Source organism: Aulonocara sp. 'chitande type north' Nkhata Bay, linkage group LG7 (assembly GCF_057382095.1).
Source record: "Aulonocara sp. 'chitande type north' Nkhata Bay isolate Kocher_YH1m ecotype deep benthic linkage group LG7, A_spYH_male_GT1.1, whole genome shotgun sequence".
Classification (NCBI taxonomy): Eukaryota; Metazoa; Chordata; class Actinopteri; order Cichliformes; family Cichlidae; genus Aulonocara; species Aulonocara sp. 'chitande type north' Nkhata Bay.
Window position 1 is genome coordinate 52,943,894 of NC_141350.1, and position 27,470 is coordinate 52,971,363.

The 27,470-nt window shown below is 40.4% G+C and overlaps 1 protein-coding gene across 3 annotated transcripts in view; it reads right to left on the bottom strand.

The window, feature by feature from the left end:
- Nucleotides 1-1,102: 1,102 nt before the first annotated feature.
- The window catches only part of col5a1 (procollagen, type V, alpha 1), a 74,632-nt gene continuing 48,264 nt past the window's right edge, over nt 1,103-27,470 (bottom strand). For 2 of the 3 annotated variants that reach the window (XM_086301256.1, XM_086301254.1), the window contains exons 25-66: nt 27,345-27,398; nt 26,323-26,367; nt 26,032-26,085; nt 25,355-25,399; nt 25,180-25,233; nt 23,418-23,525; nt 21,987-22,040; nt 20,946-20,999; nt 20,126-20,170; nt 19,884-19,937; nt 19,753-19,797; nt 19,589-19,642; nt 19,436-19,489; nt 19,285-19,338; nt 18,549-18,656; nt 18,346-18,435; nt 17,785-17,838; nt 17,387-17,494; nt 17,181-17,288; nt 16,049-16,102; nt 15,868-15,921; nt 15,660-15,767; nt 15,526-15,579; nt 15,300-15,407; nt 13,552-13,605; nt 13,249-13,356; nt 13,062-13,115; nt 12,904-12,957; nt 12,757-12,810; nt 12,616-12,669; nt 12,405-12,512; nt 12,175-12,228; nt 12,046-12,099; nt 11,780-11,887; nt 11,496-11,549; nt 11,374-11,409; nt 11,225-11,278; nt 10,841-11,108; nt 9,500-9,612; nt 7,905-7,973; nt 3,677-3,910; nt 1,103-3,435 (exon numbers count right to left, since the gene is read on the bottom strand). In XM_086301256.1, the coding sequence (XP_086157382.1) occupies nt 3,289-3,435; nt 3,677-3,910; nt 7,905-7,973; nt 9,500-9,612; nt 10,841-11,108; nt 11,225-11,278; nt 11,374-11,409; nt 11,496-11,549; nt 11,780-11,887; nt 12,046-12,099; nt 12,175-12,228; nt 12,405-12,512; nt 12,616-12,669; nt 12,757-12,810; nt 12,904-12,957; nt 13,062-13,115; nt 13,249-13,356; nt 13,552-13,605; nt 15,300-15,407; nt 15,526-15,579; nt 15,660-15,767; nt 15,868-15,921; nt 16,049-16,102; nt 17,181-17,288; nt 17,387-17,494; nt 17,785-17,838; nt 18,346-18,435; nt 18,549-18,656; nt 19,285-19,338; nt 19,436-19,489; nt 19,589-19,642; nt 19,753-19,797; nt 19,884-19,937; nt 20,126-20,170; nt 20,946-20,999; nt 21,987-22,040; nt 23,418-23,525; nt 25,180-25,233; nt 25,355-25,399; nt 26,032-26,085; nt 26,323-26,367; nt 27,345-27,398 (3,297 nt within the window). In that variant the 3' untranslated portion in view covers nt 1,103-3,288. Of the gene's footprint in view, nt 3,436-3,676; nt 3,911-7,770; nt 7,840-7,904; nt 7,974-9,499; nt 9,613-10,840; nt 11,109-11,224; nt 11,279-11,373; nt 11,410-11,495; nt 11,550-11,779; nt 11,888-12,045; nt 12,100-12,174; nt 12,229-12,404; nt 12,513-12,615; nt 12,670-12,756; nt 12,811-12,903; nt 12,958-13,061; nt 13,116-13,248; nt 13,357-13,551; nt 13,606-15,299; nt 15,408-15,525; nt 15,580-15,659; nt 15,768-15,867; nt 15,922-16,048; nt 16,103-17,180; nt 17,289-17,386; nt 17,495-17,784; nt 17,839-18,345; nt 18,436-18,548; nt 18,657-19,284; nt 19,339-19,435; nt 19,490-19,588; nt 19,643-19,752; nt 19,798-19,883; nt 19,938-20,125; nt 20,171-20,945; nt 21,000-21,986; nt 22,041-23,417; nt 23,526-25,179; nt 25,234-25,354; nt 25,400-26,031; nt 26,086-26,322; nt 26,368-27,344; nt 27,399-27,470 lie in introns of all 3 variants that reach the window. The other variant, XM_086301255.1, reaches the window with a different exon arrangement.

Here is a 27,470-nt window from a genome sequence, read left to right on the forward strand (position 1 = left end):
AAATGAGGAATGAACTTTTCGCTTTGGCTTTGCTGCTTTACTCACCCAGGATGCTGCCTCAGTGGAATCCATGCATTCTGATCGTCCCAAATCCATCCTGTAAACACTGCATTAAATATTGATCACGGGTATCATGCAGAACAACGTTTTATTTATTTATTTATTTATTTTTGCTGCGCTAAGGCTTGTGTGAGGTTTTCTTCCTAATGAGACATTTGAAGTGCTGCGAGTCATCCTCACCACCGCAGATTTGATCAAAGCTTTGGAGATTATTGAAATTAGTGGTGCATGACAGGCTTTATTATAATGATCACCGAGGAAGGCTTACATAAAATACACACAGCGGTTAATGCACATATTCCTCCGCTTGTCCTGAAAAACCTGCAAGGCGAAGTAGAAAAATCTGCTGGAAGTGATAGATGTACACATTTTCGGTCCAAAAAAATCAAACAAACAAAAAAGCCTAGAAAGGAAGTCGGTTCTTTCTTTGAAGCCTCAGCAGGGAATAATCCACGGATGACCGTAGCTGTGATCACCAGCTGTGATCTTGCCTTTTGTGAAGCATCTGTAGAGCTACAACTGTTTACACTATTAAAAACATATTGTACTTTACCTGTTGTGTAGCTTAAACAGACATCCTTAAGGACACAATCTCTCACACACACACAGCCCACAGCTCGGTAAACAAGAAAGCATGGCTGCCTCAATGAATGTGTCAAAATGCTTTGTGCCTGGCTCCATTAAAAAGGTGCTCTCATATTGTGTAAAAATAGATGGCATGTGGAAAATAATAATAACCTTGCACGTAAAGAGGGCGCCTCTTACACTTACACTATGGTATCATTTAACATTTATTTTTTTATTTTAAATAATACAATAAATATACTACAAACGAACATTGGCTTTGGTAGAGTTACAAGTTCATCAGTTTCTCTCCACTTCACAATTGTGGACATGACCTTTTTATTCTTCTTCTTCTTCTTTTTTTTTTTCCATCTGTAGCAATGAAAAAAAAAAAAAAAAAAGCTAACGTATCCTGATGAATAACACATGGACCGGAGATCATGCCACGCTACAAAAAAATCATAACAAGAGAAAAAACTTTACAATTTCATGCATACAGATAGGTTTTAATGCTTCAAAAGACATACAAGAGTGGATGGCCACAGTAAACTTGGATTTATTGACATAAAAACCAATATATCTTCTATCCTCTGATCCTTACACAGGTTTGACAAAACTGTGAAAAACAAACAAACAGAAAATCTACAAAATGAAACAAAGACAAAAAAAAAGAAAAAAAGAAAATAATGGCAGCATCACTGCTGGTTCTGGAAATTTACAAAATAATTGTTTGTTCTTTTTAAAAAAAAAAAAAAATCATTATAATTATTATTGAGAGCGGAGTGTTAAATTTGGATTTACTGCATCAAATGAAAAATAAAGCCAAAGATCTACAAGCATATTGAGTTATCTTAACAGAAAAGGTTCAAGTCACATATTTAAAGATTTTTTTTCTCTTTTTTTAAAAAGGAAGCCAAAAAAAAAAAGAAGAGCTGTAACAATTCTGTGGTAGATACTAGTGGTCATAAGCATAAAGAGTGCATAGTTTGAACAAAGAGCAATATTACAATAAGGGCAAAAAATAAAAAAAGAATTATAGACCGATAGGCAAGTTTTGACGCTGCATGAACAAACCGTTCCATCTGGCTAATCAACAAGTTTCTCGAGTTGTTTTCCCATAACAAAAAAAAGAAAAGAAAAGAAAACCTTTGGTGGAAGGACCTTCTAATTTGCACTGTATCCATTTGGCCCAATTGCAACATGTCCATCTTTTAACCTAGTTTCATGTGGCACACATGATCAAAAAAAAAAAAAAAAAAATGCAGCGTCACAGAGCATTGATACGCAAAGCCAACAGCACCATCTTAGATCCCTCTCGTCATTTCCAACATTTTTTACAGACCCATTTCTTATCTGTGTGGTCCGCTGAAGCAGGAGATAACATGCTGCACTGATCTCAGAGTGGCTATGTATGGGAAACAAACAAAAAAATAACAGCATGCATAAACCACCACTGGATGCTCAAGCGAGTCAAAGGGACTGGTGGCGATGGAGTTACTCTCAGCACAAGTTTTCCATATTTCAAACACAAAACTAGAAAAAATACATAGCACCACAGAAGAGAGAGAAAATAGCACCTAGGTTTCGATTTCTTTGTGTTTTCGTTACAATGTGACATCATCACCATCATCATCTCCCACTGCAGTCAGATTTCAGGAAACGTGAAGAAGGCTTTTATTAAGTTAAGAATATTGCCACCAATGCGGTTTGTTCTGTTCAGAGGACACAAAAAGGAGGAATGTATTTTTTTTTGTTCTTTTCGTTTTCTGTCTGCAAATTAACTGTCACATAATAACAGAGCTTGTTTTCGTCCTTTATTTCCATTTTGTTCTTAAATTACAACAAAGGCGTGCTCCACAGTTGCAACAAGACAGGACTCACCACGGGGTTGGGGTTTGTTTTCTGGATTTTGATTTTACAAGTCGAATTCTCTCACTTTTCTACAATTTTGGATGTCGTCCACGCGCTCCTACCTCACAAATATAGAAAGTCACATGCATGTTTTGAAGCCAGAAGCAATAAAAGATACCCAGAAAAATATACAGAATGTACTTACAAACATAAAAAAAATCATTTATATATATTTATATATATATATATTTATATATATATATATATATGGCCCATCCCAAGAGAATGGGGAGACAATTATGCACAAACAAAGCTCCCGTAGTGAAATGAGCAAACAAACTGAGAAAAAAGCAAAGCCAGGGAGATGAAGGAAAACATGAGATCAAAACTAAAGCAAAGAAAAAAAAGAGCCAAATCAAATGGAGTCCAAGGCACATAGCGCGACCGTCTGGAACGGCTGCGGCTCTCAAGGTCGCCTTCGTTGTTTGGAACAAAAGTGTGGTGACATGGGGCTAGGTTTTTGTGTGTGAGTGAACTGTATAGGAAGGAGGATCTGACATCCAGTTTCAAAACTTGCATGTGATGGAGAAGGCACACTGAGGTTTCAAGGTTTTTTCCTCTGTTTCCTATAAAAAAAATTTCACCGCATTCTCAACTTGATTTCATTTTACTTTATACTTGTTGCTTTTTGGAAAAAAAAGTAACGTTTTTCTTTTACAAATAGAATCGTCTTATTCTTTTTCATCAATTGTTTTTGAGAAAACAAAAATATGCTTTTTTTTTTTCTTTCTCCATTTGCTCAGTTAAAAAGTCTTAGCCGATGAAACAGACGGGCCCCACTTCGAATCCGAACTTCTGCGTGGGGCCGCCAAAATCGTTGAACATGACGTCCACAAATGGCACCTGTTCCACCTTTGGTGTGTTGATCTCAAGTACTGTCTTTTCATAGCCCTTTTTCAGCTGTCAAAGAGAAAAGACACAGTGGGGTTGAAGAATCAGTGTGCGGAAAATATTCTTTTCAAAAAAAGAGAAAGAAACACCACACACACACACACACACACACACATTTGCTGGACTCCTGCTCACGCAACGACTACAAAGATACTCAAAGCATAACTTTCCAACAGTTTCCATCAAAGGAACCCAGCTTACCTCCCAAAAAACACACACCCACACATACGCACACACTTCCCTGACTTACCGCACAGCCATCAACTAAGGCGCGGATGTAGGGGTTGTTGTCATAAGACATCTCCTCATCGTTGGAGCCCAGGAAGCGGATGGCCTTGTCATAGTTGTCCTGCTCCTGGTCGTGCCATGCCACCGATTGGTAGCAGTTGTATGTCATGTTCTGCCTGGCTGCTGCGCTCAACAGCCGCAAGAAAGTCATCTGGACCACACCGATGGGATTGCCCTCGGCATCCACATAGGAAAGCTGCAAAAAGAAGACATTTCCATGTTTACACCATGCAGTTTCCTCTGTCACCTGGAAGCATTTTTTATGTGTTGACTATTGAAAATAGTCAACCAGACAAAAAACTTGATGTGCCATTAATATATAATATGACTCAGCATATAGACCTAGTAGAGCAGTAAGGCTGGCATTCATCAAAATTAGTAATAAAGACCTTAACCAAACAATGCTAATGTCAGTCCAATACTAAAGACTTTTCATTGTTTATTACCTCCACCAAGAAAGTTTTGTTTTTTAGGCGTTCACAAATATGTCGTTCTTTCTGTCTGTAAACGTGATAGCTTGAGAACTTTTGAATGAATTCTCATTAACCTTTGTAGTGGTGTAGAGTGGACTAATGTTAACAGACCATTAATATTTGTCTTGCATCCAGGTTGTCAAGGTCAGCTTCATGATTGATTGGTTGGAAATTGAGGAAATTAACTTGATTTAACTATGTTTCTTTCAAGTTTGGTGTATATTATCAATATGCAGAAAGGACCAAGCTTTAAAATGTCACATCCGACCTCTGACCTTTCCTTCAAGTTCAATAGAGTGATCTGAAGGTCAATGTGATAATTATAATATATAGAGCAGTAAAACTATGTTTCTTACTGCCATTGTTTGTATTGATAACATCTAGGCATATAGGGATTCAAAATATCACAATACTTTGGATATCTAACCTCTTCTTCAAGTTCAAATAAGGTCAAACTTTCATTAAATCCCTTTTATCTTCAAAACTTTGCTAAAAAATTCTATTGCCTTTGTTTTTATTGCCAACATTTAAGAAATTACACTGTCATATGGGAATTATAAATACTCTATTATAGTTTGCATCTCAATATAATGTCACATTTGACCTCTGACCTCACTTTTACATTTCACATCAGCCTTTCTTTGAAGCTGACTCCAAAATGTGGGATAAATTTAAAAAACAACTGTCAAGTTAGTCATAAGTATACTGCAGTATAACATTATATAATGAGCTCAAGTTATAAAAATATCTCCCCAAAATGCTGACTTTAACTAATTTAATTAAATGTAAATTTTCCTTGTAATTTTGTTACATAAGTACAATGCAAATTTAATGAAATCTGGTTCAATGAAATTCACTTGATTGGTACACATTCAGTTTGTACTGAGCACATTTTCCTTAATGATTAATTATTTGAATAATAAATAAAAAAATAAAACTTTGACTTGATATATTTCAGATACATTTTACTCAAAATTACTGCCTCGTGTGTTTCGAGAGTGAAGAAATCTTTTTTTAAACTATTTCAGTTATTTACAAATCATGACCTACTCATACATATTGTTTGTGTAATCAAAGTAAGCATCTATCATGCTACCCTTACCTATTTTGTTACTGCACTACAAATTCATTAAAATATGTTTAAAAAGAACAAAGAAACAAAAAATGTAAAATGTGTAAAAAAAACAAAACAAAAACAGCAACAACATTAAACATGGCGCCTAAAATGGAACCAGTTGAAGAGCCCGTGCAATTAGTTTACTGACAGCGTCCTCTTACAATCAACAGGCTACTTATGTGAGACCTGCGGCACATCTTTCTATGAATAACAGACCTGACCTTAATTTAGATGTTAATTTGGCCCCACCAATGTATGAACGTCGCAAACACAAGTGCGAGAAGAACAATGGAGAACTAATCTGTCTCTCCTGTTCTACGCCTTTTGAAGGCTTGTTTTTTTAAATGCTTTTCAGCAGCACTTGACAAGCTGACTGGGCAATACTCCAGGTGTGACAGAACAACATCAATCATAACAGAAGCAGGAACATACACGGAGCATTTCCTCAAAATAGCAATGCCCTTTCCCATTTTGGAGACGATGAAATATCAAACCAAGACAGGGGGTAATTTAGTTTTTAGTGACCTATTCAGCTGAAATCCCATCTTTGAACAGGTGAAGTGCCTTGACATTACCAAGAGCAACCTTACTACCGAATACCATATGTTTAAATCTTTGCAAAAACAGCCCGCAATACAGAGCTGTCATTTTTACTTTAAGTTCTTAGAGCATCTGTGTTGTGTAGTTTTATAAGAAAAGATCAAAAAGCACATATTCAGCTGCAGTTCAATACACATTTAGTACAATTTTGAGTGTTTATAACAGCATCGCTATCAGGCGTTAAACACACTGTGCTTATTAGTGCTGTAATTCATTGTTGGTTTGGGTCTTTAATGAAATCTGCTGACAACGAATAAAAAATGTAATTACCAGCCTTATCCTTAAGTAACGTACAAATATGTGTAAATTTTTAGAAGAGGAGGATAAGTGCAGAATATTTCCAAGGCCTTATGCCCGGGAGCTGCACTGATGTTCAAGGCTTAATGCGGAACAAATCTACCTTCAAAGTATAAAAAATAAGCATAACTAAAGAGCTCATTTAAATCGTAATTGTGTGATTATGTAAAATATATAAGCGATACGAGCAAATTATGGTAAAATCATGAAAATGTATTGTCGTAATAGGAACTATGTGGCAGTAATGATATGTTAATTGCTTGCTAATTAGCCTATAATTAACCCAGCATCCCTGCTTTTCAGGCTCATGTTACAAGAAGGAAAACAAAAAGTCGCATTAAGCTGATTATAGTAATCCTGACTGACTGACAAGACAGCAGATTTTGGAAACAGTTGTATTTCATTTTAATGTCCGTAAATGACTATTTGCATACCAACCAGCAGGAATCCATTAGATCCACATGGTCACTTTGTCTTTCAGACAAACAGGACTTACTGAAGACTCATGCACATGCGGATCCCTTCCATGCAGCCAGAGCAGCAAACTGTCTGTGTGTCTGTTCGTCTATTACCACTCATTCTTCCACGTAAGCGAAGGTCCATGCACACACACATGCATATAAAGAGCCCAGAGTGCCGACACTTTGACTTGACGCAATCTCCAGCTAATAATGAGGATAAATGATCTAATTTGATTTTTTAATTATGAATATATTTTAAAAAATTAAGACTGTTTCTCTGTAATTTATGTCTGTGAGTGTCGGCACTGTGGCTCAAACTGTGGCTGAGCAGGTCCGTGCTTTTCTCATTTACCCCACCACTCGTCATCCCCTCCCTCCCGCCCTGACCCGTACAGCGTGTGAATCCAGCCTGGCATCATCATAGGCACATTACCTCTTTATCATCACAGTCGCAAGTCAACAGTGACTGAGTACCCAGAGGGCCCCTGGGTTGTGACTGAGTGCCTGACCCATTTGACTCAGAGGTACTCTCCAGCGTTTAAGGGAGAGAATGGGAATGTGAGTGCAAGCTGAGAGAGAATGACACTTGGGTTTTGCCATTTGTGGAGGACAGATGCCCTGCTGAGGCAAGAGCTTGTCGAGATCACAAAAAAACAATAACAAATGTGTAAGCGATGCATTCAGTCTGAGACGTTTTGTCCACACTAATAAATCAACTATCAGTGGATGAACTAACAGAGCCGTGGGATTGTCAAGGCACACAGTCACTCTTTAAAGATGCTCTCTTAATGTAGCAGAGGTATGACAAGAATTTTTACGCACATTGTTTTCCTTTTTTTTAGACTAAATATGTTTCTTCACCAGATTCCATTTCTTGCTTTGAATGGTCCACAAACCTCTCCTCCATTTCCGTGTAAGAGCATCCGACTATGTCGTTGGACTGAAGGTGAGTGCAGCTCATGCTGAATCATGCAACTCAATAACGAAACAACCAGCAAGCGAGGAGCCAGTCGATACATACTTCACAGAACCAGAACCATGCAGAGCCTCAGGCACACGGAGTCCAGACCTGAGCCAGGACTCCGGGACCGCGGGCAGCAACACTTACCAGGGAACCTCTCTTGTAGTGACTATACCATGTGCCTGGCGAGTCTTTGGGCCATTTTGCCATTTTGCTCTGTAAAATATAAGAGGCATTCAGGGAAGGGAAAGGGACTTGAGAAAGTCGGGGGTCTGGCTTACCAGTTTACCACGTTTGAATTCACTGAACCAGGAACCGGGATTCTCCTTTAGCCAGGAAGTGAGCCTAGCCTGGGGGCATGGATCGACAAAGAGGAAGAGGATGGAGGAGGAGGAGGAAAAACAGCAGTGTTATAAGAAAAGGAAACAAGATCCGACAGAAATCCCACATCCCCTCTCAGCTTTGTTCTCTCGCCTTCTGTTTGTCCTCTGAGGAGTCTTCCAAAAACCTGAAACAGTTTCGCAGTGAGACCGACCGACTGGACCAGGGAAGAAGATTTTTGTAAGCCATTATGCTATTTTGTACTGTACACACTGGGGCTGGCAGCTAATTGCTGCTGAAAAATTCATGAGTACACAGTGATTAATTAAGAAATGATCGCAGGCAAGGAGCTCTGATAGTGGGGGCCTCCATCCCTGCTGCTCGGTGTCAGCGCCGTGCAGCCATGGTGCACTAACTTTGTTACGCCATTAAAAGCTGTGAACTGGCCAACGGGGGCACAGCTCTAATGGTCTCAGCCATGACAATGATGAATTTCTCTATAATTAGAGAGCAGGGTCTGATATGGGGCTGTCATCAATGGCTTAATGCGTTAATGAATGATGGGCCGGAGATCGCTTATCGCTGGGAGATGGCACACATTAGACCCACGCTGCATCCAAGGTGACCTTCACTTTTTTTTTGCCACGGTGCACAGAGTGGAGGAGAAAATTCAACCTTGAAGGCAGTACTATCCCTTTGAGGATCTTACAAAGCGTGTGCTCTTGTGACCACTGCGCCCATCTCAAAACGCGCATGGGAGTGTTTGGATGTCTGAAAGCAAAAAGACAGACAACGCGGGCTTTTCTTTCTCACAGCCCTGACACGAATGAGAACAGCCCATCACCAGCGCGCTATAAAAAGTCTGCTTCATTATTCCGAGCTTAGGCAAACTCCCGCTCCTCTGAGGCTTGGTGAGTGGGATCATTAAAATGGCTGTAGCGCGCCGCTATTACACAACCCCCGACTCGTCAAAGACAGTGTTCCCAATGTTTCACCTCTCCGCTGTGCTACACTCCTTCACGCACTCATGCATAATGAAGCAAAAATCTTCTCACCTGCCAAAGGCTTTTATGGGTGATAAAGTCCTTAATGTCATTCTATCTAAAAATGGTTCTGAAACAACAGAGTGAATGTGAGTGCTTGTCTCGCTGCAGGACTAAAAGGAGACTTTTGCACGCTAGCAAAATAACTCGGTCCCTCTCGTGGGATATGCAGGAGGAGTCCTGGTGAATCATCTCCCACATCTTCTTAGAAGCAACACACTGGCTAATCTCGCGGAGGCTAATTATACGGGTAAATACATTTACTGTTGTATATAGTGTTGCTTTGGCATGCTCAGGTTAGTCCCAAATGTGAAGGGTAAAAAATTTTAAAAAGCTTATCGAGAGTGCTCGGCTCACATTACCCTTGCTGTCAATCTTATCACCAAAATAGACGATGAAAATAGCAAAGATTTTGTTTTTTGTTGTTTTTTTAAGGCCCAAACTTTCTGTTTACTGTGTTGTCATCTCATGTTGTGCGATTGCATTGCTTGTATACACACAGCCAGACTTACCCCTCCAGACTTCTTATCTGGGAAGATGCAGCTCTCGCCGCTTGCTGTGAAGTTGCAGTAAACCTTGAAGGAGTCCCGGGAGCAGCCCTGGTTTGGATCAATCCAGTACTCACCTGGACAGATAAAGGAAGGGAGAAGACACACAAAAACACACCCACGCACACACACACGGATGGGAGAGAGAGAGAGAGCACAGAATATATAATTCAATATATATATAGTGTTTCATTGAGGTCAAGGTAAGGCTAGACACTGGGTGTGTCGTGCCTCTGTGTTTACATCTTCAGTTCACATTAGACACATTCTAAACTGTGGGTGTTTTTCTTCTAAATTAGCATTGCTAATAAATGCATAACTCATTATTTAATTTCATTATTTGATCCTATTTTTTAAGGTTTTGGCTTCGTTTTAACAGCTGCCAAAGCAGACAGCGATCAGGAAACTGGAGCAATTAGAGGGAATTGAACCTTGGATGTTGTGGTTATGCGGTATGCACCTCACTCATTAGCACGCCAGACATCCCAGATGGTTTATCAAACATTCATTTTTGAAAAGTAAATCCTGCTGTTTGATAACATCATCACCTAGAGATGGATGATGCACCGAGAAGTGGAAAAGTACTTTGTTTACTAATTAATTAGTAATTAACTAGTCCGTATGTGAGCAATTGCAAGTGTCACGCTCCTGTGACGGATACACTGCAGATATAATACGCCTCTGTATTACAAAACAGAATTAAACAGTGATTTATATTTGGACGTTTGTTTGTGACTAACAATTATTTTCATGATAAATAAATATTAGAAAAACACAGGAATGCGATGGCTTGTTTTGTCCAGTCAACACATTCAAATATGAATACAAAAAGGTTTTTAATCTGCAGGCAGATTAAGAAAAAATTACTTAATTTAATGCATTATTATATTATTAATTTATTTTTGGTTTTTGGTTTGTTTTTAGTTGTAAGCATCTTTCGGATTTATTCATCATGACCCATTATTAAAGGCTGGGTTTAAGTTATGCAGGGCACATGACTCCCTGTATATGTTACAATATAGAAATAAGGGGTGACAAGTATATCCACCCCTGGAGCCCAGATGTGCATGTTGGGGTGGTGGAGGGGTTAAAAGAGCATGTAGTGAAACAGGAAATATTGAGTCAGGCTGTATTCTTCTTTTTTTTGTTTGTTTCACCATTAACATTACATACCCGATTTGTGGCCAGTAACACTGACTTTCTACAAACATTTCTAGCTAGCTGTGTTTGATTTTGTTAAAGTTTAAAAGGCGTAAAGAAAGAGAATTAAACAAAGCACCAATTTGGGCTAAATGTAACACGAACCATCAGGGAAATCAGGGTGGCAGAGCTGCAGGTCCTTGCAGGTACGTGCAGGGTTGCCCTGGGTGCCCAGTGGGTGCTTCATCTGCTCAATCTCCAACTTAAGAGAGTTAAGTGAGCCAAAGATTTCCTCCATGCCATCATCATAGTCTTTATAGTTGGCATCCATAGCTGCATCGTCCACCATCTGGCTGGCATCGATGTTCCTACGTGATCGGCCCTTAATAGGAGCCTGGATGGGGAGTGGGTGGATGACATCACCAGGAGGTCCCTTTTATGGAGAGATGACACGAGAGGAGATAAATGTCGGTTACTGTCAACCAAAATTATAATGACTGATTTCGTCATTTTGAATTTTACTGCTCAAAAAGTAGAGCATCTACTTACAGGAGGGCCAGGAGGTCCAGGTGTACCAGTCTCTCCCTTTGGTCCAGTTTGACCCTGAGCAGGACAAAATGAAACCAGCGGTTAATCTTCGTAAATAAGTGTCATGATAAATGCTTGCGTTTTTTTGCAGCTTTTGGTTAATCACTTACCGATGAGCCTTTAGCTCCTTTAGGACCCGGGGGACCCTAAAAACACAGAGACAATCAAGTGATCAGTACTGGCTCAAACATTACATCATGAGTCTATAGTAAGACACACGTGCTAAGCTTACAGGTAATCCAGGGGGGCCAATGGGACCAAGTGGACCCGCAGGACCAGCAATACCCTGAAAGAAAAGAGAAATTGCAAATCCATAAATGTTGTGTGCCAAGAAAAAAAAACCTTCTTTATTCCTAAGGCAACAGTATTGACTAGTATGAAAGATATTAACACCAGTGGTACCAATTTGCTCTTGCTAAATAAGGAAGATCAAACAAAAGTCTGTCAATAGCTAGCTGACTAATGGCACAAACTGAGCTGCTGTTCAAAAATGTAGGTGCAGTGTTGTTTACTCACATTGTCTCCTTTGGGACCAGCTGATCCAGAAGGACCAGGAAGGCCTCTGTCACCTTTCTCTCCCTGTTCACCTGGTGGTCCAATTAAACCAATAAGACCTGGATGGCCCTGAGCAAACAGAACAACACAAGCACATGTAATCAAAGCAACATTTAATGAGACACGTTCCAATCAGAGGAGTAAGAATTTGATGGTCAGTGGAAAACAAAAAAATAAAAGGAAAAAACAACTCAGCAATCACTAAATTGGTTCCTGAAGTAGCTCACCTTTTCTCCTTTGACACCAGAGTCTCCTTTCAAACCAGGTAAGCCAGGTGGGCCCTGTGAGAAAATGTAAGCTGTCAGATCCAGTCGCACATTATATGAGGCATGGCAATACAAGTTATTTCTACTCACCATAGGTCCGGGAGGTCCATCTGGGCCTGGGGCACCAGGTAGACCTTGTTCTCCCTGCAAAAACATTTGTAGAGTTTTTTTAACCCCACTTCACAAGAAAACCAGTTCCTTTTAATATTCTGGATTTATTTAGCAAATTAGCGAATCATATATGCTGTTTAAACAAAACCACACTACATAAAGGTATGACAGTGATGAATCGCTGCGAGGCTGAGAAATAAGATACTTACGACAGCACCAGGGATTCCCCTGAGACCTTCAGGACCTGGCTTTCCGGGTGATCCTTGAGGACCAACGGGACCTGTTTTTCCAGGGGGACCTTCTAACCCAGGCTCTCCCTTTCACACAGGAAAATGATTCACACGAAAACATTTGATGTTAGCTCATTTGTTAGGTTGTTTTACTTACACAAAATTTTTTTTGTGTTTTTGGATGAATTACCTTGCCTCCCTTCTCTCCTTGTCTTCCCTCGGGTCCTGCAGGTCCAGGAGGCCCCTATTTAAAAAATAAAATAAAATAAATTAAGCAACTTTTTAACATTTTCACAAGGATAGGAGTAAGACAGTGCAGGGCAGCACTTACTCTCTTTCCTGGTGGTCCAGCAGGACCAGATTCTCCAGTTGGTCCAGGTGAACCCTGGTTTAAAAGAAATAATTCAACATTGAAAAGACTATTTACATTTCTCAGTAATGACATGCAGCAGAGTGGAAAAGAAAAAATAACACTCACAGCCTGACCAGCCTCTCCATCATCGCCCTTGTCACCCGGTAAACCGTCTAAGCCCTGTATTGGAATTGAAGAGGGTCTCAGTCATGATGTTTTGCAATAAAAAGTGCATAAAGACTTAAGTTTGGATGGTTTATTCACAGAACAGCTGCCATACGTACAGCTGGACCAGGCTCTCCAGGGGGGCCGGGGTCACCAGGGAAACCACTTGGACCCTGAAAATGAATAAAGTTACATTTTTTGTTTGTTATTTTTTAGACATTTACTTTTAAGTAACTATGATCGTCCTCTGCTTAATGACTTATGTTGCAAAGTGTATTTTAATAAAAAACCTGGAACAGAACTTACTGGGCTGCCTTTTGGACCATCATCTCCTGGGGGTCCCTTAGGGCCTGGAGGTCCAGCAGCACCAGCCGGACCAGCCTCTCCCTTCTCTCCTCGTTCTCCTCTTGAACCCTATAATAATATGCAGCATGTTACCAGTGCAATTACTTGTATAAGCTAGAATTCAGAGTTGCTAGTGTACAACATGAGGAAAATGGCCTGTGGAAGATAAATACAATCTCTTTTTAACATCATGGACATTATAGATAAACTCTTTGTTGTGTTTTTTTTAATAAAAATGAAATGAAATAGACTGAGATAACTCACTGGTGGGCCAACTTCTCCCTGAGGGCCTGGCTCTCCCGTTTCACCGGTATCTCCCTGAAAGAGGTGGGCAACAAGGGGTATTAGTAGGTGAGAGAGAGACATACATTACAAGTAAAGTGATTTGTTGATCTTCTGTGGTTCTAAAAATCCCATAATTTACTGCAGCCCCTCACTGTCCCAGTGTCCTTGTCACCAAAAATGGGAATAGAAAGAGATGGCACAAGAGATTTCAATTCATCAAGTGCAGGCAGACTGGGTGGCAGGAGCAAGGACGGCGCTGACCTCACTGTTCTCCCTGGACCCTGCCCATATATCTTGTCCTCTTCCTTTTGCCTTATTGCCCTGTTGACTCACCTATACGCCAAGCACTATCGTTATTCACTGCCATATGAGACTACTGTCCTCCCTACTGAGGTCTACCACACACGTGTTTAGTGGAAGAATATTAGCCCATGTCATGTTTGGGAAACAAGGATGTCAGTTGATGGCACAGCTCTGCAGAGCCAACGACAAGCTGCACAGTGACTCGTTATGATAAGCATATCCAGATTCCCTCTAGCATGAACAATAGCTCTGTGTTGTGAACATCAACTGATACTCTAAATTAGTGTCTGGCTGTTTTCCAAAATCTGCCTCCATGCTGTAAAGAAATTCCCTCTAAGCAGCTGTTTACAAGCCTCACTGATCCGCCTGTATTAGCGGCGTACGCTGCTGTTTTATGCAATGCTGCGCCTCCGAAGCCCTGCAGAGGCCTTGACTCCATTCTTATGATGACCTTCACTAAGGACTGCTGAGAATAGGAAAACCAGGAAAAGGCAGCTGCTCATCACAGACACAGTGAGGGATGTGTTTACCAAAAAAAGGCCAGGACTCTGTCGCTTGGCAGCTCCCTGGGCTGGATAATAAAATGCCAGCTCAGCTGACGCCCGATTAGCCCAAAGACCGCTGTGTTTGCTTGCACAGAAGCAGGACAGGCTATCCTCGGGGAGATTAGAAAGGAGCAAGAGGTGATTCTATTGACCGAACCAGATAAAGCAAATTATACCATCACCCCGGACAGCAAGCGCTGAAAAACAACAAAAAACTGCCCAGCGCTGCATTCCAGCGGCTGCAAAAACTACCAAAGGAGGCCTCGATGATGAAGCAGCAGCAACAAATGAAAGCTGTAGCCGCCTTTAATAATGCATTTATCTTCTTAGAATTGCAGTAAGATCTTTTTGACAATTTATTTATAATCTCTCCACCCCAGCAGCAGGCTACTGTCGGGAATGACACCCTGTCCATTCGATTTGGCGTGCATCTGTCACTCTCGAGTAGGAAAAAAACATCCCAAATGGTATCATATAAATAGGCATGTGAAATATTAATAGCTGCAAAAGCCTTTCAAGAGGTATCAGTCTTTGTATAAAACACAACCCAAACAAACTGCTTAGCACAATGAATCTGACTTTTTTAAGTTCGCTTCTCCAAGTTAAAACTTTTTCTCTATGACAGGTGAGTCTGAAAATAAACATACCCAGCACCGCAAATATATCTATAACGGAGGAAAAGTTCGATCGTCAGGAGTCTAAACAGCTGATATGAATGTGTCATATCAGAATTTCAACTCATTAAATATTGATTATGTTATCAGCCTCAAAAGTCCCACTACTGACGGGACTAATCAAACTACATTATACACATGAATGGTTGAGTTTCTGGCTAAAATCATTCCATCCAAAAAAAAAGAAAAAGAAAAAGAGTTTTACCTTTTCTCCAACAGCACCAGGGTTTCCAATACCACCGGGAGGTCCCTGAGAACCGTCGGCTCCCGGGGGTCCTGAGGGACCTCTGGGACCAGGGGGACCTGGTGGACCCTGTAGGCAACAAGCAGAGCCACCTCAGTTTAAGAAATGGAATTCATCTTCATGCTCCTTGTAGTGTAAAGGTGCTCAATGATAACACAGTCAGAATGCGCACAAACTAAGCTCTTACCATTTGACCAACATCTCCAGTTTCACCTTTCTCGCCAGGTGGACCAGGTAAGCCCTGAAAGGTTAAAAAATTATTTAATCAGATCTTTCTAAATAAAACCATGGTTGAAGTTTGCTTAATACTCTAGTTCGCACCTGCAGACCAACTGGGCCTGGAGGTCCGGGGAATCCTCTGGATCCTTCATCTCCTTTCTGGCCAAACATACCCTGCTGACCTCTGGGACCAGGCTCACCATCTGCACCCTGCACAGCAGAAGAGATAATGAGATAATGAGAGTCAGTCTGCTAACACATAGATAAGGCACTGAATAATGTGAACACATAGCTCAAAATGGACACTTACAGCAGGACCCGGTGCTCCAACAGGTCCTTGAGGGCCAGTAGGACCGGGTGGACCCTGCAGTTGGGGACATGAAAAAGCGTAATTTTGTCTGTCACTCAGTATTTAAAATTCATGTATCAGCCTCAGAATTCTAGAAAGCAAAACAATGAATAAATGATGTGTTTTCTACAGACAAACTTACATGTTCTCCTTTGTCACCCTTACTTCCTTTCTGGCCCGGCTCTCCAATCTCTCCCTGTGAAGAGAGCATCAAAGCGTGAAACAAAAAAATAGCCAGTGGTATGCACATAAAAGGAAAATAAAACTTTGACAATGAATATTCTTAACAATCTCTAATTCGCCTGAACTGTCCTTCCTTTCAAAAAACATTGTTTTGTACCTTTAGATCTGCCTATAGATATCTCAATTACATCACTCCTTCCCTAAAAAATATACTTCTGAAGGGGGCTTATCGTGATGGCTGACTCAGTGACAGAACAAGCAGCCAAAACAGAATATATTATGACTCCCATCAGAACCTGTTTAAACCAGAATATACCAACTGAAGAACCTTGTACTTTGTTCCCCCCAAATGCCTGTGTGGGTGTTAAAAATAATGCTAATAACCACCAAAAACCAAAGGCATTTACTTTGGTGTTTGAATCAGAAAAAGCTCTTTCTGTGGTGGCTTTAGTCTCCTAAATAAAGGCCTTGGACTTATCCATTCCCTGTGAGCTGGGCTTATAATGAGAAAGTGTCTGAATGTATGTAAACATTATCTGGCAAGATCGTTTTTTATCTGCATGGCAAATACCCTCTGTATTCTCTTTGTCCGTTTACACCACGGGGAATGTTGTAAGGCCAGTTAAGAACTGAGGCATTCTTCAAAGGATGAGAGATTATCCTCTGAGTATTTCCGCAGCTGATCTTCCTGCAAATGTTTTAGAAGGGATGAGCAGTTGCTTGGATCTGAATACTAAAGGGTCACTTTCACCCATCCTGTCGTTGCCTCTCTCTCTGTGTCTGTTTGTAAAGACGGGTACAAAGCAGCAACAAGGCCAGTTCTCCTTTTAAGGATCTGTTAATCGATGCAAACCCTGTCAGACAAATTCCCCTCACAGCGTTTTAAGGTCACAGAGAAAGAGACAAGAGGGTCTGGCTGGGAGCCCAATTGCAAAGTTTAGTGTAGTTTAGGCCTGTGCGTACACAGAGAGACACAGATTGTGAAACAACAACTGCTCAAAAACCAAAAAAAGAAATTTAAGTGCAGCTTTATTAAATTGCATTATATTTTTCTTCACGTGGATACAAATAAACCAAAAATACTATTGTACCTTGTCTCCGTCCTCTCCAGGTGGGCCAGGAGGTCCTCCAGGTCCTGGCAGACCAACAGGTCCCTGAATACCATCTCTTCCAGCTGGACCTTGAGGTCCTTTCTCTCCCTAAAATAATGATTGTTGACATAGAGCAACATTGTGTTTGTCAGTGAGACAAAAATGTGCAGTGTAGCCATGCTATTCCTACAATGTGGTGCTCTTACCGGTCCACCTTTCTCTCCAGCAGGGCCTGGAGGTCCCTGGGGGCCAGAGCGTCCTGGGAGACCTGTAGGTCCTGCTGACCCTGCAGGACCACGCTCACCAGGAGAACCCTACAGCAGTACCACACACTGTGTTATTAGCTAGCTGGTAGCTAGTTATCGAAATAAGACACCATTAATATCAAAGCCATCCAACACAGGAAACTAAAGCATAATATCAGGCACATCAAATAGGTCAGACCTCCCTTATGTAAGTAGCAAACAGTGCATATCATTATATTATATAAGGGTCTGGAATAGCTGAGGGTAGGAACTTTACTATGAAGATATCAGAGATGCAGAGAGAGTACAGAAGGTGAGAGTGACAAAGTGGGGATACGGATGCGGTAAATTGTACTCACAGCAGGGCCAGGTGGGCCAGGAGGACCCTCATTCCCTTTCAGGCCATGAGCTCCCTGCAGATGAGAGTGAAATAAAGGCCTCAGAAAACAAACACATCTGTTGGGGAAGCACACATTCTACCTTACACTGCACTCCTTATCTGCAAAGAGGCTCAGCATGAGATGGAAAGCCTCCTATAGACTCCAAAGTGAAGGTTGAGAGTTGAAGGGGAAAACAGTTTGGCAAAACTGCAGCAAACACCCAAAGGAGCTAGTGCATCACATAAAGTCTGAATCCTAAGGTTAATGAAAAGGCTTTGTAATAAAATGGCATGAAGAAAACAATATAAGTTGCGTAACTACCAGGACACGACTTTGTCAAGTTAGAATTATTTGAAAAAGATAGAAAAATCAGCCAAGCTGTTCCTTTACTGACGAGTGGATCTGATATCATCTCCATTTCTTGAGGTTTACCGCATTCTTACAGAAATTTAATAGTCCAGAACTATTATGCAATAACCAAGCTGTGAGTGATATTGATTTTGTCACGAGGCTTTAAACAAAGCAGAAGGCAATACTAACCACAGGACCAGGCAGACCTCTCTCTCCAGGGAAACCTCTTTGCCCAGGTGGGCCATCTTTACCAGACAGGCCAGCAGGGCCAGGATCACCCTGTAAGTGAAATGGGAAACAAATATGAGCTTTGTAGTTACATACATGTATTTTAATTAGCTGACAATGTTAAAAAAAAAAAGTTCACTAATAAATAGAACTTCAAGTTTCACCTTGGCTCCTTCTTTTCCTGCAGCTCCAGGCAGACCTTGCTCACCAGGTGGTCCCGGGGGTCCAGGGTGTCCACGTTCTCCCGTTTGTCCAGTCTCACCTGTTGGTCCCTAGAATTGAAAATAAATAAATATATCCCATTCAACACTAAAGTATAAAACCAAGTTACAGAGGAAGTGTGAAAAGAGGGACAAAGCAGAGAGCAAAATCAGCAAATTAACACAAAAATGATATAACAATTTTTCCATTTATTAGAAACGTGGCGAGGAAAAGCTGAACATTTGCTGTGTGGGAGGCTTACTAGTCATTAAAGCCACATACAGCTTCATTATTATGAATGTCCTCAGCCGGCATTAGCAGAACGGCTGGGAGGAAAAGTCTGTTAAACATTTATGCATAATGGATGAAGAGCCCATTGCAAATATGAAAGAGGATAAACAACACTTAAGTCGTGGCTCTTGAGATATAGGTAAGAGGAGCTAAATCGATTTTCATTCACCGAGCAAAATGCTAAGAAAGCATTCCTAATGACAACTTATAGGTTTCTATTGTGCTTCTGTGTGTGAAAGGTTTGCAATTCTGCAAGAGCCTAATTTTTCGAAAAACAATGCAAATGCATATTTAATTATTTTTTGTAGGAAATTGATAGCTATTTGTTTGCGCACAAAGGAATACAGTGAACAAAAAGCTGTGCGTCAATGAAGCAACTAAGAGAAACACTCAATGGCTGTCACTCACCTGAGGTCCAACCACTCCTGGAGGACCAGGAGGGCCTGTTTTGCCTTGGAATCCCTGTGTATTATAAAAAAGGAAATAAAAGTCATAAAGTTGCCTCAGTGGATGTAGATATAAGATAAAGAGTTGAATAACCAAAGCACAGCACACTCACAGTTTCTCCTCTCTGTCCAGGATGTCCTGGCAATCCGTCTTTCCCTGCAGGTCCCTGAGAAGTTCAAACAAATTAAAGAATTTATATTAAAGGTCACACAGAATGGAAAGACAAAGGGCAAAGGTCATATTTCAGTAGAGTGTCTGGACTTACAGGGGGGCCCTTTGGTCCTGGGAAACCTGTTGGTCCCTGAGGCCCAGGCAATCCCTATAAAAATTTAAAAAGCACATAATTGAGTTAAGAATCGCGTGTCTGATCGAAACCTCTGCACGTCCCGAGAATAAAATGACTCCTGGTGATGCTGTTACGGTACGTACCCTCTCACCGGGAGGTCCCGGTGGGCCGTCATTCCCTGAGTTACCCTGGACACAAAAAATAAGGAATCAAATGTGAACATGTATAATGATATATTTCAGAAAGTGGCATTAAAATAAATACTAATACTCACCTTTGGACCAGCTTTTCCTGTCTGTCCTCTTGGTCCTCTCTCTCCTCGAGGCCCCTTAAGAAAGAAAAAAAAAAGCTTTTTAACAAAAAAAAAGTTTGTAAAGGATGCATGTGATCTGAAAAGCTTGGTTATTGTCTCAGTGTGGATTCCCCTTCGAGCACGTTCAGGTCGAACGGCCACTTTTACTCAGGTGCCAAGTTCGCCATCTGCATGGAAGCACGAGTCTGCTGAGTAAGACTAACCGTTGGTCCTCTCTGTCCGCGTGGGCCCGGCTTTCCTGCTGTTCCCTGTGGACACGAAGAACACACACAACGATCAAAGGAATGCCACTCACATTATTAAGATCCTGCATCCTCTGGAAGAATGACTCTAATGCCAGGAGACAATTGAGCCATTTATGAGCTCAGAAATAGTCTTTTTATAATAAAATAGGATTTACTGTAAAAAAAAAAAAAGACCATTAACATTTATCTTCACTTACATGTGAAGTCATTGCCACCTTGGAAAATGATATTTTAATAATCAATTATGCATGATATAGCAATTTTGCAGCAGTGTTACAATGACACTGGCTACATACAAATTTAATGAGGAAAACTATTAAATCTTTTATGTAGCTTTTTAAGTTTCAAACAAGTGTTGTGAAACTATCTTAATAGCTCTATTATCCCTTTCTGTCTCGGAGCTGGGTCTCATAAACTTTACAAATGTTTTGTGAAGATGACAAAGCTTAATGCGCCTTGCTCCACTCGTGTTGACAAACCATTACTCTTGCAGGCGAGCTAATGACCCATCCCTTCGACAAAAGAAAATGAAGCATTGCTCAAGAGCCACAAAGTGATAAACAAAGCTTTTGGGGTATCCAAATGAATTGTGCAAGTGGTAATGAAAAGCAATTGCAATGGTGAGCAATTGTGTCTCTGTTGCTTTGTGTTAGAGCCATGCAACTTCCACTAGGTTGATAAATCTGGAGCTGGGACGGGAGCCTGTCTCTGGCGGTACGCCTGTATCCAACCCTTGAGGGAATGAGACGAATATCAAGAAGTCTATCTACATACATACCCGAGTTCCTTTCTCTCCATTGGCACCAGGGAAACCTTGGAAACCCTGGGATCCCTGTGTGTGAGCAAGAGAGCAATTAATCATTTGAGAAGCAAACACAGTCACTATATTCCTTGTTTATACCCTTGGCTTAATACATTTAACAGAAGACTGCATGCACACAAGTAACAGCATTCCTTTATTGCTATTGTATCAGCAACTGAAGGCTGACACCAAATAGCATATTCAAATCCCCAGCTCTTTGATCAGGAAGCTTCAAGCATGTCCGCTTGTCAGACTGCAGCTTTGCCTCAGAGAGGCTAAACGATGAGCCATCAAAAAGTTCAGCAAAAGCAGCCTGCACATGCACGTGTGTGTATTTTTTATTTTCCTCGTTCTCTTTCAAATACACACAGAAAAGCACGTTTTGGTCAGGTTAACTGTGTCTCTGTGAGTTCTAACATTAGCTTAAATTAAATTGTCAAGTAAGTTTAATAACAAGCAATGTTGGCCAAAGCAAGGAAATAAGACATAATTTAAATTATTACACTGAATTAAAAGAAAGATAAAGTCACATTAAAGCACAATTTAAAAAAAACTGTTAAAAAAAAAAAAGAAAGGCAATTATTTGAGAATAATTTGGGATTATTAACACCATACACTAAACAATTTACACGTAAGTAGACATAACCTGAAAAGGCTTATGAATGGAGGTATATTTTCAGCCACGAAAAAACTATTGGAGAGCTAGATGATCAGCAATTAAACCAACCTGACAGGCTCTGCAAATATGGAACTTAATAAAATAGTAAAAAGCAGCAGTCGACTGACCCTAACAAGTGTCACGCAAGTTCATGTGTCCATGAACACAGAAAGCTCTAACAGATAACACAGAGCTAACCCAGGGACTGGTGGTGAAATACTGTATGTTCATCTAGCGGCATCATTGGTTTCATTGGTGCCTCGCCCAAATTAACATACAGTAATTACTGTAACCGAGCATGGATATGGTAAAATCAGTAAATTAATAACAATGCTCTTTAGCAGTATAAATGCAATTACCTTTGGTCCTTGTCTTCCTGGGTATCCTGGCAATCCAGGAACTCCGAGTTTACCCTGTAAAAGAGAAAGATTAGTAAGTATACTGTTATATACGGTCCTGACAGGAACTTATAAAAGTTTATCAAAAAGTATTTACAAAAATTAATTTACTACTTTTAACAAAAAAAACGACAAGGTTGAGCTCCATGAAACGATTCATCAAATTAAGAGACATAATAAGGTTCCTGCTCTATGTAAAAATGTAAAAACTGAACATTTAACGCAGCATTTACTTAATCCACTGATCTTCTCCTGCCTCAAACCAAACTCCTTATTAGAGCCGTACCAAATTATTCCTCTTAATCCGTGACACCTGATAACCAGTGATAACCTCTTCTCATATTAAAAAGACAAGATGTTTCAGACTTTGAGAGAAATGTGTGCTTTTGGCATCTGCCAAATGCATGGCGATGATGGGATTATTTCAAATAAAATCCTGTAAAAAAAATGTAAATAAATGTTTTTAATTAAACATTCTCAAGCCAACAGAGGATTTCAATTGGCATCAAATTAAAACTTATAATTACAACGTCTAGTAAGAGTCTGTTGATTTATAATTTAATATTAACACTGTCTTTGCTATAGTACCTATAATCTACACATACATTATACTGTATATGAACCTTCTCTGTACCCAGCTGAACTACTACACTCATCTGAAGGGCAGCAGGACACTACAGCCATTACACAGAGGCTGCCAACTGTGTTTACTGTGATTAGCCAGGTTGCTAAAGAGTAGCCGCAAACAGCTCTATATACATGAAGCACTCTGCTTATAAATCTCATCAATCCCGAATTCCACAGCCTCTATTTCAGCTATGTCTGTAGCAAAAGCAGTGTCTTAATTTTTTTTGATTCTTGCAATGCAAGAAGTATTTATAATGTTGAACACAAGATGTTTTCATGAACTACATAAACCAAAATAGCAGCACTTGTGAAGATGCCCACACAGTCTAAATAGGGTTTACGAGTTATCTACAGACTTTCTTTACCTCGCTGATCTCCTAATTCCATGTACATTCCTAACTTAATGCAAGTAAAGAAGGCTGGCTCTCTCCCACAGTATGCTGTAAGCTCTTTGCATCTGTGAGTTTAAGTAATAAAAACTCTGTTATTCTAGCGAGTAACATCTCCATTAAAACGTGCAGAAACACTACAGCGGTATTTTTAGAACCGGATCAGTGTGTGGGGAAAAGCTGGTGTGAAGGCTATAATTAGGCATGAAAGAGACTGCTGTTAGCTAATGTGTGACCAAGATTCGGATGGATATCGGCTTTTTAAATTACACTGTGAATAACAAACACAAGTTTCGCCTGTCCTCACTGGATAAGGATTGGACCAGTCAAGCAATTACTCTGCCTCTGTTTAAGTCAGTTTTTTTAAGAATCTCACCTTCTCACCACTTGGGCCAAGAGGACCAGCATCTCCTGGAAGCCCGGAACGACCCTTTGGCCCCTCGGGGCCATCTTCACCTCTGGGTCCTGCTGGTCCAAGTTCTCCCTGGAAAGCACAAGATGTAAAAAATACAAATGCCATTAGCCTGTATGGTAAACAAACAAACAAACAAAAACAAGGTACTTGAGCACATCTCTCCCCTCAGGTTTTGCAAAGATTATTCTATTGACTGTGCATTCACAAATTATTAGCATCAGTGGGAATATTTTTCCACTCATATAGCTTTCTAAGGTGATTACAATGAATCTGGGTACTATAAGAGAGATCTGAAACAAGTATTTTGTTATGACTGGTATAAAAAAACAGTTTTGCTCTCTATAGTCTATAGCTTGTTACCTTAATAAGCAAGATGCTTGCCTTTAAAGTGTTTTACTTCCTCTGAGGGAGTATATCAACTTGTATGTTTACTCATAGTTGCCATAGTTTATCTCATTTACATAATGTTTAGTAGGCTATTCAATCACTTGAGCGAAATGTCCTACAAGACTGGTAAGCGGTCACGTGCCTGCAAAACATCTATTAGCACTAATTAGCTGGTTGCTAACCAAGCTAGCTTGCACTTTTGACAACTTAGACCTCCATCCTCTTGCACAAATATGGTCACTTTTTGCTCTATAACTTAAGAATGCTTTGCTTTTATTATTCATCGAAAAAGGGGCTTAAGGATGCTAATTTCTGTTGCTTCATCATTAAAGAAATTAGCTATTTTAATATTGCTTCTCTTTTTAAGTGTGCTTTCCTTCAAGCGGGACACATATTAAGTGACAGACTACAAACTCACTCTGACAGCCAGTCACTGTTGCATGAGACCTGGTGGTGTGTAAAAAGATATCTAGCTAAAGGCTTGCGCAGAGTTGAAGGCAAAGCCAGTGTGCTCGCACACCAGCACTTAAAACGGCATCAGACAAACTGTACTTGACTCACACTTGCAAGCTCATCAAACAGAACACTTTAAATTGAGCACACTCACACACTTTTCATAGGCACGCTTCAAAATGAGTCATTTACATTCCGGTCTATGTGCATCTCCAAAGCAGAGGGCCTCCTCAAATCTTTGCTTTCATCTGGATCTGCTGCATCTCCAGAGGAAAATAAGCCGGAGCCCCATGTCTCTCTCCCGGGTTTAAAGGGGTTTAAAGTGCCATTGATTTCTACTTCCTTTCTATGCTCAGCTAGAGACAGCCTGGTCAGGGATTGGAGGGTTGATGTTTGAAGTATTGGCTTGTGCAAGTTATGTTTCTTACTGTAGAAAGCATTTTTTTCTTAAGACTTGACAGTGTAAATCCCTGAAGCACTTTGGAGAAAGAGGCTGTAGTCAGGAAAACCTGTCAAAGTCGCGCTTTTCTCCTAAAGTTGTCGAGGTTAGGAGTGACTGGAAAGAGGCAATGGGGATGGAAAAAAAATTGGAAACTGCTCACATTAAAACAAACGCACGCACACAAACCACTTGTCAACTGGAACAACACCTTATGTTTGCTCATTAGCCACAATTCTGCGGTAGTCACAGAGGCTTAGGCAATGAAAGTGGATAAAGTGACAGGAGTGGTTGCTCCTTTCACTTACTGTGGATAAAGGTCACCCTCACCCCCCCCCCCAATAAAACAAAGGTAGTTCTGAGTGCAGCACTTAAGAGTTGTTTCATTAATGTGATCATTTGAGTGATTCATCCAGCAGTCAAGTTTAAACAAACAAGCCTTACCCTGTCGCCTTTGATACCCATATCTCCCTTGAAGCCGGGGAAGCCGTCTTCTCCCTAGCAGAAGGATAAAGAAAACGATGTTGAAACCATTTGATTGGTATGCATGCAGAGATGATCAAATAAGTCCACACAACTTTCTTAGACGTTTTTTAGCCGGCTGTTTGAATCCCTTTACCTTTTCACCCTTGTGTCCTTTAAGGCCACGCACACCGTCAGCTCCCTGTGATACAAGAACAGGCAGAAATTACAAACCAGTGGGGAGGATAACGGACGGCTACACTTTTTTTAAAACTTAGAAGTAAATTGTGCAAAAGAGGATACTCTTTAGGATGGATTCATTTTCATTGTTTTGGTGTATAAATTAGCATACAAAGTTTCTTCCTTCTTGACCAATCTTTTCATCTTCCCTGAGAGCAGACTTCAGCCATGTAACAGGGGGACTATTAGCTACGAGTCGAGCCACTTGTGTGATCCCCCTAGCTCAGTAGCAGCTTTAATGATTGGATCAGTCACACTTTCTTTCCAAGAATTATTTGATGGGAATTCTTTTGTCTCGGTTTCATCAGATACTAATGGCACAGAGGAAGGAGAGGGCTGTGCACCTTGAACTGTTATCAGCCCCTTTGCCATTTCAGTCTTTCTGACAAACACAGACAGAAGCCTATACAAAACATTTTTAAGGGGATTTTTATTTATTTATTTGCAAAATCACACTAGTCTGGTTGGCCAAACACCAAAAAACAACAACAACAACAACACTCAAATGAGATATTGGGGAACTATTAACACATTAAATGCAAAGTACAAAAAAATACATAAAATTAATTTCTTAGTGGTTGATAATCAACTCACCTTCACGCCTCGAGGCCCAGGATAACCAATAGGTCCTTGAGGGCCAGGAGGACCCTAGAGAGACAAATATTTAATAAGAGTTTGCAGCACGTAGTTTTTAACAATCCAAGCATGCACACACACACACACGCACACATTTTGCTAATCTTATCTTCGTGAATGCAAACACATTTTATGCAAATGTTTCTGAACAAGGACAACAGGAGGGGAAACGAAAAAGTGAGAAAAGCGTAAATAAAGGAAGGAAGAAATGAAAGCTAGCTCATGGGAAGCAAATGTAATAAAACTCACCATGTGGCCTTTCTCTCCAGAAGGCCCCTCTTTTCCAGGGTGACCCTGTGAATTATTAAGAGCAATATTATGGCATTTCATTTGAGGATAATTACTACCATAAATGCCACAAGGCCCCTTAAACAGAGAAATTAGGTTATTAAAACTGTTGGAGGGACGTATCAAAGTGGAAAACTGCAAAAAAAAAAAAAAAAAAAAAATAGAGCCATTGCAGTCTAATTGCATTTGAGATTTGTATTAAAGAGGCCCTACTAGCTATCACTGAGCTCAAAAAGCACAGACTGTCATTTTCTTAATTTTGTACAAGCAATATAGCAAACAGCATCGTGCATGTATGACACAAAACTCCACCTCATCAAAAAACGCACACATCCACACACATGCATGGATGCTCATCTGAAAGGACTAAGAGGAAAATGATTGCATTCTCATTAACAAAAGGAGCTGTGCAAACCCTCTGATGGGCTATTAGTGATATGAGGATGGAGAGAGAAACAGATACATGAGAAGAGGCAGAAAGGGAGCACTAAGGTTGGGAATATTGTGCTTGCTTTATATGCAACAAAACAGATTTAACAGGAACAGCCTGGCTGTGTAACTCAGGGAGAACTACCCTCAAAAGAAATTATTAAAAGGCTGAGAGATATTGTGTGTCGTGGGGCTCTACTTTATCTCCTTTTTCTGTTTTGCTTTTTTTTTTTAAATCTTTTTCTTGCCCTGTAGTTATTCAAATCTTGGCCCTATCTCTCTTAGGTGCCACCTGGTACCTTCCAAGAAACATCTGCCATTATAGCAGGTGTACTGTCTGTGCAGGGATGTCAGAGGGACTGTTTGCCTATATAAAGTGCGTCTGTTGTGATGTGTTTTATCCTGTGAAGCAAAAGGCTGTATAAAATAAAATTTGAGATATGGCTTTAAAAATGTGAGTTCTCACAGCTACCTATAAAAAACTCTTTATAAACAGACAGAGGGGAGGAAAAAGATAAAATACGGCTCTTTGGAAACGTGGCCTAAAAACTCACCGGAGGGCCATCAGCTCCTGGCATTCCTGGCAAGCCTGGCTTTCCGGTCGGGCCCTGGGTAGATGATAGAAGGTCAGAGTAAACATGACAAGATAACAAGAGCACACGGAGCCATCACAGGATATA